Source organism: Haliaeetus albicilla, chromosome 24 (assembly GCF_947461875.1).
Source record: "Haliaeetus albicilla chromosome 24, bHalAlb1.1, whole genome shotgun sequence".
Lineage (NCBI taxonomy): Eukaryota > Metazoa > Chordata > Aves > Accipitriformes > Accipitridae > Haliaeetus > Haliaeetus albicilla.
This window is the reverse complement of record NC_091506.1, coordinates 13,386,561-13,409,427: the sequence shown is the minus strand read 5'-3', so window position 1 is coordinate 13,409,427 and position 22,867 is coordinate 13,386,561. Positions and strand designations below refer to the sequence as shown.

The 22,867-nt window shown below is 48.5% G+C and overlaps 2 protein-coding genes across 6 annotated transcripts in view; one reads left to right on the top strand and one right to left on the bottom strand.

Annotated features, from left to right (window-relative positions):
- Positions 1–12,565, top strand: part of MGLL (monoglyceride lipase) — a 108,190-nt gene extending 95,625 nt beyond the window's left edge. For all 5 annotated transcript variants that reach the window (XM_069812180.1, XM_069812175.1, XM_069812177.1 and 2 more), the window contains 3 exons: positions 1,547–1,636; positions 7,522–7,737; positions 8,724–12,565. In XM_069812180.1, the coding sequence (XP_069668281.1) occupies positions 1,547–1,636; positions 7,522–7,737; positions 8,724–8,849 (432 nt within the window). In that variant the 3' untranslated portion in view covers positions 8,850–12,565. The remainder of the gene's footprint in view (positions 1–1,546; positions 1,637–7,521; positions 7,738–8,723) is intronic.
- Positions 12,566–18,871: 6,306 nt separating this feature from the next.
- Positions 18,872–22,867, bottom strand: part of ABTB1 (ankyrin repeat and BTB domain containing 1) — a 29,981-nt gene continuing 25,985 nt past the window's right edge. The window contains exon 12 of the mRNA XM_069812173.1: positions 18,872–22,416. Coding sequence (XP_069668274.1) covers positions 22,210–22,416 — 207 coding nt within the window. The 3' untranslated portion in view covers positions 18,872–22,209. The remainder of the gene's footprint in view (positions 22,417–22,867) is intronic.

Sequence of the window (22,867 nt, the reverse complement as noted above, 5' to 3'; positions counted from 1 at the left end):
CACACGTAGCAAGCAGACACAGAGCAGAATCCCCATCAAACTCATGGCTTCTTCTGGAATTTGAGAGTACGTCAACTAACTTCCTTCTTCAGCCAAATTTAAAAGTAAGCAAAGCACCCATCTTCCAAAAAACATACCATCTTTTACTCTTTTATGTGTCATCTTGGACCTAAATATCTGTGGCCTTAATACCAACATATTGATCCTGTGGCCAATACTCTAAACAGATGTTGAGAGAGCATCAGCTAACGTCTCATGCCAACGTATTTCCTCTTGAATAAGCAATCATTAGGCATAAGAGCCCACCCTAGCTCTTAACTCAGGCTCCAATTTTAGGGCAGCCTGAGGTTGTCGTGATAATCTTCGGAGACAGGCACTCCCAGACCATTATTGGGATGTTAGAGGTATTCTGGGGGGTGTTTCTCTCACTCCCCATACTCTAAAGAAAGCCTAGGACAATTATACTTCTTCTAAGTTAAATACCTCAGCTGTGTGTCTAAAGTTACTTGGCATATATCTGGGTCATCGTGAGTGGATGGAGAGGAGCAACAAGTCCATAACCTTGCCTAGGATTCATGAAGATGCATTCCTCAAATCATCACTGCCTGGAGTTAACACAAAACAAAGAAAACCCCATTCCTGCTTGTTTGCTTCATAAGCTCATACTTGCATTGGTGTAGATATGTTATTTTACTAGTCTAACTCCAGAGACCCCAGTAGAAATTAGTTTTGCTGACAATGTCATAGCCAGTGAGGGGCTCAATATATTGGTATACAGTGACACTGGTTCCTAGTCATATCCATCCCAAGGTACACACATGTTCCCAAATCTGCTGTGAGTCTTTACTGCTTTTTACTCCTGGATGACTTTGACTTCAACCTTGTGTTATTCCTCTAATATCATAATTACTCTGTCATGTATCATCTGTGATCTGAAATGTCAGGGAGTGCTTCAGAAGTGATTACATATCAGCAGAAACAGAGACAGGAGACAAGTGAGCAATGGATTTCCTTAGCCAATGCATGCACATTTTGCTGTTGTTTATTTACATGTTCCCTGGAGAATATGCTTATCAAACAGAGTGCAGCCTAGGCAACTACTGCAAATTGCACTGAACATCACTTATGCACTGCAGCCTGAAATCAGAGCTGTGGCAGCAAGGAAAGGGCAGTAAAACAACAAAACCCAGCCCTTCCGAGGGCTGGAAATGGCTTTTTCTTATTAAAGTGCTTAAGTGAGGCCTTTTTAGAAATTAACTTGACAATGAGAGAAAGACAAAGTACAATGAAGTTGTGATGTTGCATGTGGACAGACAGCTGATGGCATTTCAAACTAGCACACCCACTCCCTGATCCCAGGAGCAGTTTAAACGCTTTCTCTTTAAGGGAAATATTTTAAATATCGGACAGATCTTTCTCCAGTGTCAGTTGACATTTCTCAACTATTTAACTTCCATGCTGATTCCCATCAGCTCAGGATTTGGCCCTCTATGTTATCTCTCTTGCTCTAACTAGCTCTTTAACTGCTTGCTTTCCTCTCCCACAGGTTTTTGCAGCGAAAATGCTCAACTTTATTCTCCCAAACCTGTCACTGGGATCGATAGATCCAAATGCAATTTCCCGGAACAAGAAGGAGGTGAGAACCTTAATGCTATTTAAAGTCACTGCATAGTCAGTATCTTGTCCCAGTCCTGCTGTTTCTCTTTAAAAAAAACCACAAACGTTTTGCTAAATCATGAGGGCCAGATCTATGCTGGTGTAAAAAGGTGAAACATCTCTGAAGTCAGTGGAACTGACAGCACATAGCAGAAAACTGTGGGAAATCAGCTGTTCTTCCCTTCAGTGTGCCTTGCACCTGCAGCCACTCTGGGTATAAGACATAACCGAGGTCTGTGCTACGGTTGCGGTGGGAAGCACATGGGAACCATGTCTGTCTCTGCCGCACCACCACTCATTACAGCGGCAAAACCCAACTCATACAGGTTGCAAACACGTTGCTGAAGTCCATTTTTCTAACCCTGCTCTTTGCAGTGAAACTATGCAAAACCCTACAGTCCTGGAGATTTGTTTTTCTGCTTACAAACCAGGATCACGTTGTGCCAAATGCATTCAAACAGAGGAAAAGAGCATGCTTGCCCCAAAGACCTTGCTACAAGGTCTCCTGGATCACACGCTGGCTCTGCTACAGCCTTTCCAAACAAACGACGTATTCTTGCTGCACCCAAGAATAATACTTAAACGAGCTGCAATTTAAGCAGCCATTGTAACAACCAAGTTCCAGCTCCACCACCGCGACTGTGCATGGAACTGTTCCAGGGTGAAGGTTTTGTAGTGTCATCATAGCTTGGGACTCTTCTCCCATTCATACCCACTCCTGGTAATAATGACTGCAGCCCATCACTGGCAAAACCAGATGTCGTTGCAATAACTGCTGCAACAACACGTAACAAGGGTTTTTCCTTCTCGCTGTTGTGGGTGGAGTGAAAGGAGGGAGACACAAACTGTAAGTGAATGAAGGTGCTTTGACTGGACCCGGAATGTGGTGCATTTCAGAAATCAACTTGAATGATAGAAAATGGCACCCAAAGGTGTCTCAAAAGCAGGAGAGTTTCACTGGTGTAGCGGTCGGTCGTTCCTGTGCTCCCACGTCAGCTCGCATCTCACTGACAGGTGCTGTAATTTTTCCTGCTGTTCATACAGTGGTTCATATCTTAAATAGAAGTCAATAAAACGCCTTGCTCTGGGGAGGCAGCTCGACTGGCATTAGAATTGAAGCTGAAAGAATCAGGAGCAAAGACGATGTCAGCGGCTGCGTGAGTGCAATGCATTCAGCCTTGGCATATCCCACCTCTTTGACTCACACATGCAGTAAACTGGAAAGCAAGAGTCTCCCGGAATAGCCTCAAGACTTTCAGGGTTGTTTCTTGGCTCTGCCAAAAGAGCTTTTTGGTCAAACGACTTTCAGTTCACTTATCTGTGAACAGAGCATAACATTTCAGTGGGTTAAAGGCAGAAAGATTCAAGGAGCTGAGAAAAGGAAGACAGAGTAGATCCTAGGAAACTGTCAGGACTAGCATGGAGCGAATTCATGTGCATCCACTGGTGCACCATATGACATATTTTCTTGAGTACCATATGAGGCTGCACACAATATATACTTGGGAAGAAGGCTGATTCCAGTCAAGCTATAGAAACCTATTCTTAATTACATTCAGCTGCCATAACTTGTTGCATGTAATTCAGAGGAAAGGTTTAAATTAGACAATCAATTCACTAAAATCACACAGAGGAAAGTTTTCACTTCTGCATTTGTATTTAGAGGATAAAAGCAATCAGTGCTCTGGAGGAGGAGAGGAGTTTGAGAGTGTTACCCCTACCTGAAGAGTGAGTGTGGCTGGGACATGTGGGTCTTTGCCTGCTTCTGCACTGATTTGTTATGTGGCACTTGAACTCCGTGCTGCAGCCGGTCCTTAAGGGTAGCAGTTTTAAATAAAGCTGCAACAGCTGGATCTTCTGCTGGAAGATGCTGGTGCTGCACTAAATATCTTTACAGGAGAAAAGTGATGGTGTTGGGACATCCTGAATAATAATGCATTTAGAAAAGTGTCACTGACCTCTCTTAATTAGGTGCACAATATTGGCTGGGCATTTCCATGTTGGGATGATGTTAGGAATCACCACAGCAACCACTGCTTCCTTTGAGCATTGTTTTTCCTCTGCCCTTTCCCTTTCCATGGAACAAGGGAAAGCATTTTGCAGTGGATAAAAATGTAGGTCTGCTTCATTAGAGTCTGCTTATAATGGAGTAGTCTTCAAAATGAGACAACAAACCCCTCCTTGCTGTGCTGCCTGCACACCTGCGAGTGAACACACAGCTGACACAGCAGCTGTGGATTGCAATGTAAAGCGCTTTCCTGACCATCTTCGAACACCAGGATTTGAGGCTCCAGGCACTTACTGAAGACAACACAGCATCTCAGTCCTCTGGCTGCCTCTAACACACCACTCCACCTTCCTTTTGGACTCAAGACGTGCAGCTTCAAAGCACACAATGTGCTGGAAACATCCATTATTTATATGTTAAACACATTCTCCTGCCAGACCAACCTTCTATTCTCTAGAAATATGTTTGGGATATCATCCAAGGATTTCCTGATGAGTTTGTGTTCCCAGCAGGCTGTCCTCAGGGTGTGGGGACTGAAACACAGGATGGTATGGAGATGTTTGTTTGATCTGCTTGCTATATCAAATGCAAGAGACACAAAAGAGAGCAAGAAGCAACCTTAAAAACCCAGTCCTGTTATTCCAGGGAGGAATAACATCACAGAGGCGGGCACCTCCTTACCCCATTAATCTTTGTTAGCTGCCATTGATTTCAGTGCAATAGTCGCCCTGACTTCAGTCTCATTCCTTCAGAGTCCGCATAGGATGAGGCTGCAATTACCTTATAATGAATTTATTGCTCTGCAAAATGCAAAAGGAAAATGCAGGCCTCTAAATAGGCAAATGTAATGCAGCAGGAGCCCTGATGGTTGCCTCTGTCTTAGAAACACATAAAGATGAAAAAGAACGGTTGTGATGGACTCTGCAGAGCCTTCGCTGGACCACAGCTGGAAGCAGTCGCAGGCTCTGCTGGGGTCACCCTCACTCGCTCGTCCCCGCTGTCTCAGAGCTTGGTGCACCAACGGGAGCTCTGGGCTTGCAGGGTTTGCAGTTATAGCTTGCAGAATATAAGGCCCATTCCCTATCTTTCCCTCTTTCCCCAGCAAGCTGCTGCTTTGCACTCACCCCATGCACTGAACGTTAACTCTGACAAGGATTCCTGTTCATTGACTGGGAACGGGATCCTCCCCCTGCAGTCCTGATCGATCTGGGTTGGGACCAGGTTATTATTCCACACACACACCCCCCCATCATATACACAAAAATATTTGTTGGCTGCTCAGTAGCTTAAAAATCCCTGTTCTTTCAGAAAAGAACAAGAGAAAGAAAGAAACCCATTAGGTCATTCTCTTAGCATTTATGGGGCTAGGGAGGGGGCCAGCTCACATGAATTCATCAACTTTGTTTTACTCCATGGGAAGGGAACTTCTGTCAATCCATCCACCCACCCCTCCCGATTCCCCCCCTGCAAAGTTCCTCATTTGTTGCCTTCAGTTAAAAAAAAAACCTAAAAAATAAAAAGAAACGCATCTCAAAGCTGTGTTGCTTTAGCACAGCACTGTGACATACATCCAGACAAGTAACTCCCAGATTAGGCTGAAGCCAGTTGCTAAGTAGCCAGTGCAACACAGTGGTTTTGCTCAAAATGCTGATGAAAAGTCAACATGTTTGGCTGAAAACATCAGGGTACACCCAGCTGTCAATGAGAGAGCCAGCAACACCGCACCGGGAGGTTGGTGGTTTGGAAGTCAAAGCTGAACTTTTTCCATGAGCACATTCACAAGAGGATGCTTCTTTCTAAACACAGGCAGCTGCTTTCCCTTTTGAAGCACTTTTCAGAGCAGGGAAGGTATGGCAGGCAGACAGACAGGCTGAGTGGTGTAAGGGATGGAGGACGCAGGTGGAGGTTTCTGCACCAAGCAGCTGGTTGGGCCCTGGGAGGGTCCATGCGGAGCCAAGAGGACCACGTGCCGTTCAGCCTTTCTGCTTCCTACTGCCTTTAGCAGGAGCAGACAATGCTCAGCGTGTCTTAAGAGTGGATCCTTTTACCTTAACCGCAATCTCATCTTTGCAGTGGCCTCTTACAAAAAGTGTTTTTCCAAACCCTCAGCGTGCATGGGCACTTGCTTCTTTGAAAGGGAGATATTATGCATAAGATCCTAATATTATGAGCTGTGATGAGAGACCTCTATCTTTGTCTCCCTGCCAAAAACTACCCCTCACTTCAGAGTAGCCATGATCTTGCACGGAGTCCAAAACACAGTGATGGCCTTAATCAAATACCAGAAACATCTGCTGCATCCAAGGGTCCCTAAATGAGCGCTACAACAACTTCAGTTTCTTTGGTCCAACTCCAGCACAAATTAGAGTGGCTCTACAGCTGTCACTCCCTTGACCATCCTCAGCACTGTGGGCTAGGACTGAAGGGTGCCAGCCACTAATAATCCCAAATTCCCACCCAGTCCTTCCCCTTGCTATACTTGGGGATAGGAACCATGGGTTCAAGCAGGAGGTGGTGGGGACTGGAAGCAAGAAGGTGATGGGGAAAGACTTGTGAGCAGCAGCATGCCTCGCTGCCAGCTCTGTTTCCAGTGCTTTGTGCTCCAACACATTTGAGATGACAAGGAGGGAAACTGGCTTTACGCCCGCTGGCAAATCAGTGCCCCCAGCTGGGAAAGCCCAACCACGTAGCGTTCTTCTGCCACCCTGATAATCTCGTCTCACAGGGAGATGAATGCAGAATCCACCCCAAAGCCTTTCTGGTTTCTCACTGGGGACCAGGCAGGCTACGCTGTCTTGCTACGGTGCATGTCTGTGCCTACTCCTACGCGTAGCTACGTGTCCCTTGGGGTGGCCTAGTGGGTCACCTCCCACCCGTGGTCCCCTCGGGGCAAGCACATACAGCAGCAAGAGGGCCTCAAGTTTCTGCAAAGCGAGGGAGAATTTGAACAGACCCCGCTGCCTGCGAGGAGAGAAGGAGACTGTTTTTGGCTAACCTATAAATAACCATAATTTCTATAAACATCTGCCAGGTTGGGAGAAACTGGAGGCTGTGCCAGAGACCAACCCATAATCAAAGCATTCTGGCAAATATTGAGATGGCAGTGGCTGTGTGGGCCGTCTCCGTGTACAGTATACAAATATTTACTGTAGATTTGCCTGCTGCAGTAACTACTCATTCCTAGCAACTTTCTGCACCAGCTCTTGTGCATTTTTATCTTCTCACAATCTGGCTGAGCAAGTTGTTGACTTTTTTTTTTTTTTTGCTACCACCTAATACCATCATTTGCTGCCTCATCTGTGCACTTTGCACCTGGAGAGGACCCCTCAGCGTAAGAGTGCTTTGCAGTCAGATGTGTCAGTTGTCTGTAGGTGTAGGTCACAGTCTTCATCCCCAGAGGGAAGGTGAAAGAGAAGAACATCTGAGCCCTCAGCAGAGAGGATAAGGACCCAGACAACATCAGCTTTCAAGTAACACAGTCTGAAGAACCCTTTGCAGAAGAGATGTCACATTTGAGTGACAGAAGGACATGGCAGAGGAGAAGAATGCAGGCAGGTGCCCGCATGGGAACAGTCTTTGTCCAGCACTGGTTGTTTGCCTCCAGAAAGAGCTTTGGCTTGAATATTTTCTAGTGATATAAGAGAGAAACATGCAGCAGGGAACAAGCCAGGTTGTGTGAGCAGTTCTGGGTAGCCACAGTAAAGACGTCAACCTTGACTCTGATGGCAGGATGTCCTGAAAGAGTAGGAAATGACCGTGCAAGCCCAGGGAAGAGACTACTCACCACCAGGCTAATCTGCTTTGTCTTTTCTGCATGAAATATTGCTAACCTTAAATAACCTCTTTCTCTCTGCCAGATGGAGTCTTACACATCTGATCCCTTGGTCTACCATGGTGGCATGAAGGTCTCCTTTGTCATCCAGCTGATGAATGCCATTGCCAGAATTGAGCGAGCTCTGCCCAAGCTGACTTTGCCCATCCTGGTGCTACATGGCTCTTCTGACAAGCTCTGCGATATCAAAGGGTCCTATTTACTGATGGACACAGTGCAGAGTCAGGACAAAACACTCAAGGTCATCTTGCTTTCATGATTTTTAGGGTATTATCCTGTCAGTGTTGGCCTGAGCATGAGGGACTGTGAGGGGTGGGGAGCCTGCTGAGCTCTGGAGAGCTGGAAGCAAAGCAGGGCTGATGCATCAGTAAGACCTAGCAGGTTACAGCCCCTTTCACCAGGAGGTAGCCCAAGTGCAGCCCTCCCTGGGCATGCCGTGGTGGCCTTTCACCAGCTACAGCTGAGCTGCAGGCAGGGGGTGGTGGGTGATCTCAAGACCCGACCCAGCGGTGGCTGTGTACCTAGAGGGTCTCTTGGGCAAGAAGCAGCTTGGTGGAGAAGTAGAGCGAGGCTCATAAGCAAGTGAAATGCTGACCCCAAAAGCTCTTCTGAACAATGCCAACTGTGTGAGCACCAACCTTACCTCATGCCCCAGCGCATAAAGGTACAGGGGGGCCTTTCCAAAGCGCCGCACACCAAAAGCCACTTCACATCTGCTCATTTTAAGAGAGCCACAGCTGATTAACCAATTGTTAGCACGTGAATGAGCCTGAAAGAGAGACAGGGAGACCAAGGAAAAGCTTTTGTCATTGGAAAAATAACTGGATAGTCTGGGCATAAAAGGAGGAAAATTGCACAAGGCATGATGGGAACATCCCCCATTGTCCTTTAAACTCCAAGGGCATGATAAGTATTTCCTCCTTAGTGGGATAAGAAGCAAGAAATGGATGGGGCTGGGACATGCATTATCTTCCTGAAGGGCAGCAGGGTGCTTGGGTAACACACAGATGTCAAGCTGCAATGCCAATGCCTTCCTGCTCACGGAGGGCCAGCACCGCCAATGGCATCTCTTTGATTTCATAACCTGCCACATCTAGGAAAAAAACCTGACAAGGTGTGGGCAGGACGTGTTGGACCTGTGGGCATTGACGAGAGGGGACTAAAGGCTGTTTTGTTCATGCGGATTTTTTTTTTCTGTGCTAATCTCCACTCTCTTCCTGGTTGCAGGTATATGAGGAAGCCTATCATGCCCTCCACAAAGAGCTGCCCGAGGTCTCTACCTCTGTCTTCACAGAAATACTAACGTGGATTGGCCAGAAGGTCTCAGCAGCTGGGGAAACCAGCCATACTTAAGAGCAGTTGGTTTTGTAGCTCTTTCTGGGGTTTTCTGGGAATAGATGCTTTTCTTAATAGAAGTCTCTCTGAAAAAGATCTAATGTGGAGGGACTCTTGGGATATTTTATCATGCACAGTGTAAGGGAGGGTGGGGGGAGAGGCACAGGGTGGGGCATTATTTGCTGATGTAAATGGCCACTGCCCTAATCTGGAGAAGAATTGATAGCTGTGGCAGAAGCCGTCAAAGCTTTCCAGGTCGGGTGACTTTACTGAAATGCCCCTCACCCACCAAACTTCCCCCACCACTTCCCCTTCTCTGCTTTCACTGGGGTGACAGGGGTGTATTTATACTGCAATAATTTTTGGTATGTTAAAGAAGTCAGTATCTTCCACTTCATGGTTTTGATTCCAGGTGCATACAGTCCCTTCCCTGTCCCCACCATCTAGTACCTTAAAAGCCCTGGTCCTTGAGAGGAGAGCAGTAATAAAGGTGCTGGATAACGAGGAGAGGCTAAAGATGGAGCTGGCAGCTCCCTGAAGGTGAAAGGCTGGTTTTCAAGGTCAGACCCCTTTGGATACTGCCTTTATAAGCAGGCCAGGCCAGGGGAGAGCATAAAGCCTCCCCCACTGCCCTGCCTGTCTTCTGCGAGTTTGCACTCGGGGAAAGCGTGTTGAACAGCTCTTTAATTTTCATCATCAGAGCAGGATCCCAGAGGGGAGAGCAGGAATGTAGAATCAAACCCACATAGCACATTCAAAAACCATGCTTTTCCCAATGCCAAACCTCATCTCATCTGCAAAATGAACTATTCTGTAAATATTCCTAGGGGCTGCTTTTTTTCCTTCCTTCCTTTTTTTTGCCCCCCTTTTTTTTTTCTTTTGGAATTAATCGCGCTACTGAAACTGAAAAAGCAAAGTCAAAAGTTATAAAAGAGTATAGTAATATAATATATGATGTATATAGAAGTGGCTGGGAGCTGGGGAAGAAATGGGAGGAGAGTCTAAAGAAGGAGTTAATTGTTCCTTCTCTTGGCAAAGAATAATGTTGTCCTACCGTGATCCAGTCCTCTCACCATAACTTTACAGTCATAATCTGTTGTTTTCCTTCATCAGTTGGAAAATGTCCTGAAAATAATGCTAGAGAGAAGCGCAGAGCATCTGGTGGGTGGGGATTAGCAGTGGGTGTCCTCATGGTCCACTGGTTTAGTAGGAGACCCACAGCATGACCAGAGATCCTGTCCAAGCTTGCCTCAACCTCTTCCTAATCAGCACAGCCACCTCTGGGGCAGATCACTGAGCAGAGGGGCTAAGCTCACCCCTTTAGGCAATGTGGGGAGCTGAAGGCAGAGTATGGGGTGCAATCATCCATCCAACATCTACCTTGCTGCACTGAGGATATCCACAGGCACTGGTGCACAAGCAGCCACGGAGGAGGTTGTGGACTGGTCCAGTGGTGCAGGCAAGCCAAATCCTAGAGCTGTCTGGGTCTCTGGTAGCAGCAGGGTGAAAGGAAAGACTTTAGACCCAGTTGAGGAGCAGAGGTATTGTGTCAATACAGCAAAAGCTGCCTAGTGATCACAGCGTGGCTGTGCGGGTCAATTTGTCCAGGGCGATGGCCCTAATTATGAACACACTTCTTGGCACTAGCCAAAGGGAGGGGCTTTAACTTGCACCTCTCCCTCCAATTTTGCAAGAAGAAAATGCCTGCAAATGTTGCACTAGGAGAGAGCGGGGTACCTGCCCCAGTGACAAACCGGCCCCCTTATTGCCCTCCCTGGCAGCAGTGGGAACCATCATTGTGTCTTCAGCTGCCGTCCCCAGGGCTGGATCCCACCTGCGACAGCCGCAGGGCATCACCCACCTCTCCTCCCTCTGAAACCAGTCCTGGCGAGATTCAGGAAAGGGACCTCTGTGCAATAACAGTCAGAGTCAGGGCTCGGTCCCGTTCGGTCCCCGCAGCGTGGGTGGATGAAAGCTGCATTGGATGCAGGTTATGCCCTTGTAATCGCCCTAAGGGGCCCAAGTCAGCAAAGCTCTTTTATGCAGGCTGATCCAGGCACTTTCACACTTGTATTTTCTTGCTTCTAAAGAGGAATAAGCTGTAGTTCTCCCAGCAACGCCAACTTTTGATTCAAATATTACACCAGTGCAGTCAGCTGTTCTCACCAACCCCTGCTAAACCTCTGGTGACACTTGCTAGGGGAAGGAGGTGATGCACAGGTCGCCTGCTCTGCATCTTCCGACAGCCTGGCTTGTTCCAGCTTCTTTTCCCTGAGCATGATCCCTCCTTGCCGGATGCTGCTAGGGAAAGACAGCAAGAAGAGAAACAGTACAGCGGTGATAAACCTCACCTGCTTCTTCAGCTGGAAGGGGAATCAGTAGGCGTGATCCAGTGGTGACAGACATTGCGGGGGTAGTAGCAAGATGATGACTTAAGGATGGGATTTTTGAAAGCACTTTTCCCGAGGAAGTCAGGAGGAGTAAATCAATGCCCACATTCTTTACATCGCTTCCCAACCTGACAAGCACTTTGCGGAGGGGGGGAGGGAAGTGACCCTCCCACAGGAGGGTCAGAGCCCGTCCGCTCCCTCCAACCTGGCTTCAGGCAGAGGAAAGTCCGTGGTCAGTGCCTTTGCTAAAATGTGCCCTTTCACCCAAGAAACATCTGCAGCTCAGCAGAAATAAAAGGAAGCCAATTACCTTGATCTGGGGAAGACCTGTCCCTCTGTCTAGCTAAGCTCAGCAATAGCATGTGGCCTGGGGAGGCTGTGTTTGAAAATCAAGTTAACAAACAAGGAGTTGAAAAAACAACAGTAAAAAAAAAAAAAGCCAAATAAACCCCAAGCCCTGACACAGCAGGGGTTATTGCCACCCTCAACCAGTTTTGTGAAGAGTTATCTTCCGTGGAAATGAGCACAGGGAAACCTACCCCAAAAAGCCCGGAAGGCTGCCTGTCCCCGGCAGCGCACACCTCCAGGCAGGCTGCTGAGCGGAGCAAGAGCAGCCTGTTTGCAGGTGGGGAAATGAGTGCAGAGGGAAGGAGCCAGGAGCAAATCAGCCTGGGTCAGTTGAGATGCTGATGTGCACCAGCTGCAGCTCAGCCTGCGCATTTCAGCTGTCACTGCTATTGCTGAGCCCTTACCCTGCCTGTAAGCTACTTTATATTGACCCAGTTAGGTTTCACCATGCCCTGGAGGAATTCTTCCTTTGCTGACCAGATTAGTAATGAGCAGAGCTGCTGCCAAGGGAAATTTAATTAAACGCTATTTTCAAATGGCAGGTACCATTTGCAGGGAGCACAGCCAGCCTTATGAATGTTGCTGTGCGGAACAGCATCAGAGACTTGTCTGCCTTTGAGAATAGGTGGCACTCATGACTGAGCAATAGCAACGTGTAACTACTGTATATATCACCACCTGTAGCACTGAGAGACCATTCCCCACTGCCTAACCCATCGCATTTTCTATTTAGCCTGTTCTTTTTATACCACTCACCTTAGCACACTGCCAGCACAAACCTATTCACATCACATTTACTTTTCCAAGTAATTTCTGAGCTTGTCTCTCTTGTTCCATTGTGTTCCAGTTCAATAAAATACATTTATATATATATACATATATAAAATCATATATACATACACATGTATTTTCAGTGGGAAAAACCATATACAAGTTTAGGATTCTTAAAGGAATACAGTGTATATTGCAACTAATAATAAAGTTATGTTTTCTGAACAGAGTGTGTTTGAGGGCATCATTGGTGACTGCCATCCCTCCAGAGGGTGAGAAGAGAAAAGCAGACAGATATTAAATTGCTGTTCAGCTTGTGGAGGAGGGGGCTGCAGCCCCTGGGTGCTGCCGAATTGCCAGCACCTGCTCCCCAGCCCCTGTAAACCAGAGGTGTGGGGCAGCCTAGTCTCATGGAGGCCTGAGGTTCCCCTTCTGCTTCAGGGTCAGCTTTTCGAAGAGCCCTGAAATCCATGGCCTCACACTACTATTTGCTATAGCCCAGAGCAGCACAATAAAAAATTAGCTTGGGGCACTGCAGGTATAAGATGTCTTCACATCTTACTTTGACCTCGCAGGGCTCTTTGGGTAATCCCAAGGAAAGCTAGCTCTACCCTCCCCAGAGTCAAAGCTTGCTTTTTTTTTTTTAATTATAGCTGAGGTGCTAACTCAAAAAAAAAGGAAAAAAAAAAAATCCCTGGCCCAAGCGCTTTTCCCATCCCAGACAAAACAGCAGTCCGGAGCTGGCGGAGGAGCCTGGAGTAACAGGCAAGCTCAGCCTGCTTCGAGACCTGGTTCCCACAGTTTTACAAGTTAAAATATTACGTTGGTCCTGAACCATACCCAATTCAAACAGGAACATTGAAATCCTACCTTTTGCCCCCAGCTGTGACTACAGAGAGGGCTGGGGAGGGAGCGGGGTTTGCTGCTCTCTGAGCTCCCAGGCAGTGCCTGGGTGCCATAAGAGCCCCCGGTTCCTCCAAACCCAGGGCTGGTGCTGTCGGGGTGCCCTGTGCTGCAGAAACGTCCCTCCTGCCCAAAGAGCAGGGCTGGGGCTCAGCCCAGCCGTAGGGTGCCCTCCCATCTCCCTCCCCGTGCAGACTTCAGGACAAGCCGCTGCGTTTGCGAGGGCTCCCCAGCCACCCACTCGCACCCCAAAACGGGTGACGACTGCTGCGGCAGGGGACAGGCGGGACGGCGTGCCCGCGTCCCAGCCCCCCGGCTGGAGTCGTCACGGCGCCAGACGCGACCTGCAGTCTCCGGCGACTCATTTCATCCTCCTCACGCCTCGAATCGCTAAATCAAGAGAATAATATTCTCTTTCTGTACGTCTGATCACACCCCAGCTCGCCGGGTCAGAAGCTCTGGCCAAGGACTTTGATGCGTGTCGACACAGAGAGCGGAGCCGGGGCTTTTTGCCGAGCCACTGGGCACGCTGTGGTAGTAAGGAACATCATTATAACAAGATTTGCTTTAATACCAGCAAGTCCCTAGCTCCTTCCCCTAGTATTTTAGTGGCTCATTAAGCTGCTCGCAGATTTGAGAGCCACCGGAGAGCACAGGCCACGGTGCTGGGACAGGGACTGAGCCCAGGAGGGAGGTGACGGTCCCGTGCGAGGCCGGGAGCCGCACTGGCACGAAGGAGCCTTTTTGGCAGTGCGGCTTTCCTGCTGTCACCAGCCGGTGCCTGGCGAGCTGTCACAGCCATAGGTGGCCTTTCTGTTTTTAGCATGTGCTTCTAGTCTGATCCCGCGAGTCTGCGGGAACCCTGAAGCTTTTTGCCTTTTTCTCTTCCCCCAGCCTGTGCTCGGTCCTGTCTTACCCAAAGCTGGCTCTCAGGGTTGGTGCAAGGTGGGGATCAGCCGATGGTAAAGCAGGAGCCAGAGCAGTGCCATGGTAGGCGGGGGAGAGAGCTCCTAAGGAGTCCTCTCCAGCCACCCCAGCAGGGCTGGCAGGGACAGACAGCCTGCTCTACTATCAGGGCATGGGACGAGAGGTGACACACTCAGTCACATTGCTGCAGGGACCATGCCTCATGTCAGACCTCTGGGACCACACAGCCCATCACCCGCGCCAGGCTCAGGCACCAGAGAAGAGCCAAATGCTGCAGCTTCAGTGAGCGGTGAGGAATTTTAATTCAGAATATCTGCTCAGCATATAAACCGGCAGCGCTTCAGTTGCATTTGCTGCTGGCAAACAGTTAAGCATGGGATTTATAGACCATCAGAGGAGGGAGAAGCGAGCCCACCCCAGAGCTGCTGGTGGGGGCGAGTGGGGACGTGCACCTCTCTGGCTGCCACCATCCCTGCCCAGCCTTGGGCAGATCCCCATCACAAGGAAAGGGGGATGGAGCTGATGGGGTCAGGCAGGTGCCACCATAGCTTCAGAGACCACCACTAACGCACACCATGCCGGCAGCCTGACTGCCTGCCATTGCCGCTCCTGCTCGCTCCAGGCTCTCAAAAGCGGGTTTTTTTGAGCAGCCGTTTGCTCTTCTCTCCACGTACGAGCACAAGTCTCCTTTGCACACAGAAACAGGGCAACGGTCTCCCAGCTTACCAGTCTGGGATGCTCTCTTTCTCCATCCGATGGGGAAGCTGCTGACATGGAGCTACCACTCACCTTCCTGCTGCTCTCCTAACAACTGCCTTATTAAACCAAACAGCCACGTCTGTAAGCAAATACTGCAGAGCCCCCATCTCCCAACAGGAGCAAGCCAAACAACCAGCCTTCCCGTGGCCACTGGAGGGAGGGAGACAGGATTAATTTCCCTTCCCTCCGGAGGAAACTCTTCAGTGTATGGCAACATTCCAGGAATTCAGATGAAAAACAATTCCTAAGAGATCAGTTAAGAGTTTGGATGGATCGCGTGATATGCGCTGATGTCTAACCAGAGGAAACTTGGCAAAGAAAGCTGCTTGGCCTGGGGGGGAGCTGAGGGGAGGGCAAGATGTCCAGTGTGGAAAACACTTGTCTTGTAAGAAAACACGCAGAGATGAGAACGGCAGAGGCAAAACAACAGCAGCTTGGGTGCAAAGGACGAGCGGTACCTTCCCTGCACCAGTTTAGGAAGGGTCCATGGCCAGAGAAGCACAATAAACCCTGCTGTGAGGCAGAGCTCCAGGAAAAGCAAGGCTTTCCAGCCTTCCCAAGGTCAGCAGCCTTCGTATCAGAGCCATGCCTTCATTTAGATGAAAAACCATGCAATGGCAACACCAGCAAAGCTCTCCTCAGGTCAACACAGTGAACCCTGGAGCAGGAGATATCCACGTGCTAGAAATAAACAACTCTGGTTCCCCATCCAGAGAAAAAAAAAAAATCAAGTTTTTCCCTCGCACTAGACTGCAGGGTCAGCTTCATGCTGCAATAACAGCAACAAGCTGCCTGCCCGCAGCACAGGGCAGCCCTTGTGTTTGCCGTATCAAAAGCCCTGACAGCACTAAGCTTCCAGGGCTCACCCCATGCACTTTTAACACCAAGTCCTCTCTTCCCATGCCGAGCATATGTACATCCCATGCTGCGGCTGCTCTGCACCAAAACCCAACCCCGGGGGCACTTGCATGACTGGCAGGTCCTGGATGCTGAACTTTGCACGCAAGACTGATCTGCCCCGTTACTGCAGCCAGCACTGCACGCACTGCAGCCGGCAGAGCAAGAGAAGTACCTGCCCCTCGTGTGCTTTCAGACCTGGAAGAATGTTGTTTAATTGCACACATGATTGGAAAAGGTCATGTAAAATCAGGAAACAAGAAATACCATCTCCCCCAGCCCCAGGAAGGGAAGGAGCAGTCATCCCAGGAGCAGCATGGCCAGAGCCAGAGCCTTGAACTGCTTTGAAGACGCTGTGCCCGACAGGCACTCAGACTGGACAAGCAGCATGGCAGAAAAAGCTTTCTGGACAACTTGCCTGAAGCATTTTCAGCTTCTCAATGAGAGCCTTTGGAAAAGGGAAAGAGATTGGAACTTGCCGCCAACAAACTTTAAAACTCGTGGATAATTTTCTGTTTTAGTCAGGGAGGAGGGGGGTGGAAGGAGTTCTAGAGAGCAGATTGCTGGCTCTCATTATGGAAGCAAGCTTAATAAAATTCATAAAAATATTGGTGGTTCTGCTATGCTGTGCCAAGAATGTGTTAGAATAAAACCTTCTGAGCAGAAGGGAGAGATATAATGTCATCTTAGCCTTGATATGAAAGATCAGCCTTCATCTCCTAAAGCATATCTCAAGGAGCAGTAACTAACACATTTACTTGCCTTCCCTCCAGAGCAGGTCTCTGCACAGCCTCGCTCGCAAGGTCCATCACTGTCGCCGCCTTGTACAAATGGTACTGGGATGACCCTGGCTTGCAAAGAAGTGATAAGATAACAGAATAAAGAGGGAGGCATTTTTTCTTATTGGGGTTTTAATGACATCCCAGTGCAACACAGACCAGCTCAGTTTCCTCCATGGGAAAGCTACATCAAGTTACTTTGGATTTCTTTAAAAAGACCAATCCCACCCTACCCTAAGTCCATGAACTGATGCATCTGAGCACACCGTAGCACTCCCATCACCTCCCTCTTTCCTAACCCGCCATGCCAAAGCAACAGCCTTGTGTTTTGCCATACCAGCAAACAGAGCAGGGAGCAAAACAGAACTCCTGGCAGAGAGCTGCAGTCAGGAAGGAGCAGATCTCACTTTCCAATCCTGCTCTCTTTCCCCTCAAGCTTGCTCTGCTGGTAACAGGAGGATGGAGAGGAAAGCTCTCACACTCATTTCTCAGAGCTTAATTTGGGAACTGAGCAGCCAGACCCTTGGGACCAGAGCTAGCTCTCTGCATGGTACTGATCCTCTTCCAAGGCTTTCTTTAGTCTCCTGAAATGCCCTTCAAACCTTGCCCTGAACTTGTAGGCTTAAAAAGTTAACCACAACTAGGAAAAGCAAAAGGCATGTGTATGCTTGCCCCCTTACCCAGATGCTGATCACACATAGCTTGAAGCTTGTAGCTTGGCTTTGGCCTTAAGGGTCTGTGTGTCCACAGCTGCACCCCAATGTGGCTGCTGTCCCTTAACTAATAGCCTGCCTCTCTGCAGCCCTTGACTTGGTTATTGCCAATAACCCACCTCCAATTTCCAACCTAAAACCCTAGAAACTATTTGCAACCCTAGAAAAGGAGTTCTCTGCCCTTCTCCCTCAGCACTTCTTCAAGGCAGGCAGCCACTCCAGCAGAGCCAGGGCCTTTATTCAAATCAGGCCCCAACTCTGACAAATGGTTTGCCAGTGTGGCCTCTCCTATCTTAATAAATTTGTTATGTCAATTCTGTTTTAGCTTAGAAGGTAAAACAAAAACCTGCTCTGCCAGCACACCCACCCCCTGTGCGCAGAGAACCAAGCCAACCAAGCCTTTGTTTCCGACCACCAGCCCTAGCTCCGTTTGTTCATCCCTGGGAGCTGAGCACAGACAGATGCAATCCAGCTCCCCAGGCTGTGACAAGCTTCACCAGGCTGCCCACAGCAAAAGAGAGAAAAACTCGGTGTCACCCTGAGCACACAAGTCTGTCAATGCACAGCGACTGCGAGCTGTTACGTGGGAAGGTGCCTTCCCCACTGTTTGACCATGACTGCACCGACATGAACAGCTCAAGCCTCTTAAAAGAGGCTCGTTGTTTACTCCAGGCTCTCACAGCACAACGATACTCCCTGTAAGCAGTGTTTGTTGAGTCCCAAAAGCCTGATTAGTGCTTGAACTTTTCCAAGCCCAGTCCTCCCCTTCAACAGCATTAGTCATTCAGATGCTGTTAGTATCCCCCCCCGCAAAAAGAGACCTGCACGTTCCTACAGGCAGCCACAGGGACAAGCCTGGATCCTCATTCCCTGAATGCCAGTCACACTCTGAAGTCAACAGGGGCTGCACACAGGCAGCTCAGTTAACGTCACAGAAACTATTGCAGCCACCCAGACATACAAGAAAGCAGAAGAGAAAACAAGCGTCTGTGTCCTCAGAGAGGAGAGGAAGGACTGCCCAGGCACTTCGGCAGACTCAAGGTCTTGGAGAAAACACATGCTTCAGAGGCTCTGTGAGTGCACTGAACAAGTCACAGTAGTTAAGCAGAGAGGCTGAGAAATCTCCATCCTTGGATTTAATGGACAGCCAGCAATGACAGAAGCACAGGGAGACAAGAAGAGAGGGACAACTTACCTGTGAGGGGCTGCCCAGAGCAACCTTCCAAGATAAACATCACCTCCCCGACACACCACCATGACACTGACCAAGCCTGTGCCACGGTGCTGCTAATGAATAGAATAATCCTGGGAGAAAGGAGCCAGTAAAAACAAGTCAGTGCTTTACACTCATGTTCTAGCAGGACTGTACAAAAGGGTCACCAAGAGAGGAGAGAGGAGTCACGCTTTCCTCATTGCTTGGAAGCCAGGTGGTGCAGAGCCAGCCCTTGGCCCGGGCACGGGAAAATAAGCTGAAGGAGCCCACCAAGTCCTTTCAGAAATAAAGCCACACTGGTGGTGTCAGTTGGTAACAAAGAGGCCACAGCAGGAACAGATATAGTGAAATATACTATTTTATTGCTGCACACATGCTTACACATTCTTCTTAAATATGTTGCTCTGATAAATTTTACAATCTTCTTAATTCAACAAGTGGCTAGTAGTAAATAAAAAGAACAGAGGCAACAGAACACAAAAAGGACACTGGCAACAGAAAAAAAATCAAAAGGTTTTTATTTTGTGATAAAATTATTTGCAGCAAGAATAAAGTGAATTAAAATCTAAGTTTTGACCTGGCTCATCTTAATTAGAGAGCTTGCCTGCATGCTGACCATCTGCTTATGCATGCTTTTTGATAGCCCTATTTCGCCAAAAGGGATGGGGGGGATTAAAGGACCCCGAGTAATTGGACAATCTGATGGGCCTCACAGATGTGACCACTAAGTGCACACAGACAGATGAGGCATTTGCTTGGCAGCCCACGTGGAACTGTGCTACTGGGGAGGCAGATCAAAAGGCCACACTGACCTTTCCTCCCACGTGCACAACTGCAGCCTCACTTGCTCCACACTTAAGGACGCAGGAATGGAATTATTCAAGAGCAGCCATATGGAAAACACTTCCCAGCACTGCTGCCCCTCCTCTGTCTTCTTCCTGCTTTGCCCACTACCAGTGTCCATTTGCTTTAGCAGCTGAGGCATCTGTAGAGAAAAGCATTAGCACATTCCTTGGTAATCCTGTTTCTCCATCTCGTTCAGTACAAGCAGAAGGCAAAGGCCACATTCTGTTCCCTGGTGGCTCTGTGCAAGCCTTGTGCAGGGCTGTCACAACCACTGCTGTGGAAAGCCGACTACTGAGATGTCAGATGCAGAATTTATGCAGAAGGAGCACAGGGTATGTGATAAACTAAACATCCTGCTTATGTTCAGTGTCATCTTCAGCTATATAGGGAGAAGAAATGCAGAGGAACTGAACCAGCTGGGTGAAGCTGTCGGTTTCTGTAGCAGGCTTTCACGAGCCTGACACTCCACTGAGCAAGAAAACAGGCAGTTCTGCTTTCACCCTTCTTTCTCCAAAATATATGGGACTTCATATCAAAGCCTTCTCAATAGCCTTTCCCCTCCTCAAGTTTACTGAGATGCCTTTATCAGTTCAAGTTGCGCTGGGCTCTTTAGTGGTCCTGTCAAAGCCACACTGAGCTTAGAGATGGACATGGAGGTACATTCCACAAATCACACAACAAATGCACAGCTCCTCTCCATGTCACCACCCCAAACAGAAGCACACTCCTGCTGCTCCCTGCTTCCATACAGCAACACACCCTTGCAGGGTTACCTCCTCTTCCCTCACCCTAATATGGCTGCAGAAAACAAACCACAAGAACTCCTTGCACTTCCTCACAAGCATTTTGAAACAGAGTTGAAGCATGCACCGCTTGAACAGCCCTGCCACCACCATCCCCTGCCCCAGACACTTGTTCTGCAAGAGACACCAGTTAAACACAGATGACAAAGTGCGCAAGCATCTGGGCTTCAGTTATGTCAATACACCTCATTCCTGCCCCAGCTCTGTCCCCAGCTTCTGTTAAATGCAACTCAATCCTGACACGCGATTTTGCTGAAGTCCAGCTTCTCTTCAGTACAGTGGCCAAACCCCAGTGCCCGCTCCGCACTGCAACCGAACCCAGCCTGCTAGTGCAAGTGGTGCCCAAAGCCTGCCCACGTACCTGCAAACAGCTTCAACAGATGCCAGATACAGGCAGATGCTCTGAGCAGGGGCAGTGAGGCTGCAGTTCTCACATGGTATGGGAGCATCAGTCTCTCACCTGGTGAGATCAGCAAAGAAGAGAAACCCATCCTCCCAGTACCTCCACACCTGAAGCAAGTCCCTGCCAAACACTGGACTCCAAACCCTTCCTTTATCCATGTGAAGCACCATCACCATTACAGAAAACAACACCCTGAAGCTGCGGGGAATCCGTGCCCAGTTCCCACCTCAAACAATAAAAGCACACCCGACATGGATTATTTCAAGTTCTTGCTTCACAAAGTGACCAAAATGACAATATGTGTTAGTAATGGCAGTCCACTGCCTGTGCAAGATTCTTTATGTGCTTTACACGACGCCTCTTCTCCGTTCCAACTCACAGCACGGCAAAGTATGCCTGGCCTGTGCCTTGGAGACCAGAGACTCTCATAACATGCCATTCTGGAGATGAACAGCTCTGAGGGCAGCCTATTTGGCAAGGCAAGCTTTATGCAGGGGTATCGCCTGCTGATTAGTGCCAAGGAGAAAGAACATCATTACCCTCATTAGGAGTCTAGGGAGACAATACGAGATAACACGACCTACTGCAGAACACAGATTCAAAAACATTCATTAGTACAAACAGTGAATTTCCTGGAGAACAATGAAGCTACAAGGCTCAAGGCTGAGCAAAGCCAGAAGGTTGATGAGTGGGACAGCTGCCCTGCAAGAGACCCAAAAGGCCCCTTTTCCTTTCAAAAAAGATTTCCGGTGACCCCTCTTCCCTGGCCCACCACAAATGGACAAAAAGAAAGGAAAAAGTGCTGTTTCCAAGAAGAAGGTCTTTCCTTCCCCTGTTAGGAAGAAAAGGGGTGCTCTCCCTTTTTTTATGCTTTGAAAGCTACTGCTTTCTAAGAATGGAAGGACTCTGGTCTCTACTGTATTCCCAAAGATGTTTGTTCAGAAAGCAAAGCTTTTAAATTGAGCACTTCAAAGCAATGAAAAGCTAGGGAAGAACTGGAAATCACTTTGGTATTTTTCATCTAAGAACTAGAATAGCAGTTGAAGGCAGTGCCTTCCACATAGCCAAGCACTCCTGTGTCCCTGTTAGGGAAGCACCACCCAACTTTGCCAATCTTATAATGCTGACAGTGAAAGAAAGGCCACCTCCCTTCCAATATACTTATTTGGAGAGTTTAATCTAGTTTTCTTCCTCTGCTGGTGGCAATTCAACAAATACCTGCCATGAACCAGCTTCAGAAGTGTGTTGTTGGGCAACACCCAGCAGGATGGGTCCTAACACCAGGCAGTAGCAAGTCCCCCAGAACAGCTCCCTCACCACCCCCAACAGCTTGCAATCTCCTATCTACATTGTATTGTACAAAGGAGCAGCTACTGATTAGGGCTGAGCTTTGGGAGCTACTTCTGAAAGACGAAACAAAAAACAAAATAAAACCAAACACAAACCAGACATGCAAATGTCCAGACATAAATAAATTAAAAACAAACCATGCTTGAAAGTGGATGGGAAGAAGGACAACGAAGGGGAAGAGAGACATTCAGAGACTTGGACTTGGATGTTCTTGCGCTCTGAGCCAACCTAGTGGGGGCTACGCAGGCTGCATATGACAGGCAGGGTTTGCACACATCAGCACTCAAGCCCTATACTGGCCAGGAGGTTTTCCAGAGCTTCTAGTTTCTGGTTGGCTTCCTCGATGGCACTGTAAGTCTGCACGTTGCTGGTGATGTGGAAGCGGATGTCATCGACTAGAGGAATGGAGTCAGTCTCCTGCCGTTCCTCCACAGCCTCTGCATTCTCCTTCACAGCAGCCACAAACTCCTCCAACTCCACCAGCTGCACAGGGTGGACAAGAGAACCATTAGGAAGACAAGATAGATAAAGGGTTGGGATAATGGGCTCAGCCACTGTTGAGGGGTCCCACAGAAGAAAAGGAAATGCTAAGGGTACACGGAGACTCAAATCTTCCTATCTCTCCTACAGACACTGCTTGGAGACACATCCTGCTCTTCATCCTAAGGAGGCAGTAATACTCCAACAATAAATGGTCACAACTGTAAGCAATCTGCACCTCAGACAGTGCACTGTGATACCCACTAAACTAAGAATCCATAGTTCTGGTATTGGGACACATAAATATACACAATATTCCCTCCAGAAAGGCTACCCAGCAGGAACCAGGAGATGCTGCCAGACACTTTTGGGAAGTGTCTTGCAACAGGCAAGACAGCGGGTGCTTGTGCCCAGTTCAGAATCAGGAGCCACAGATGACTCTGTCCCCACCATG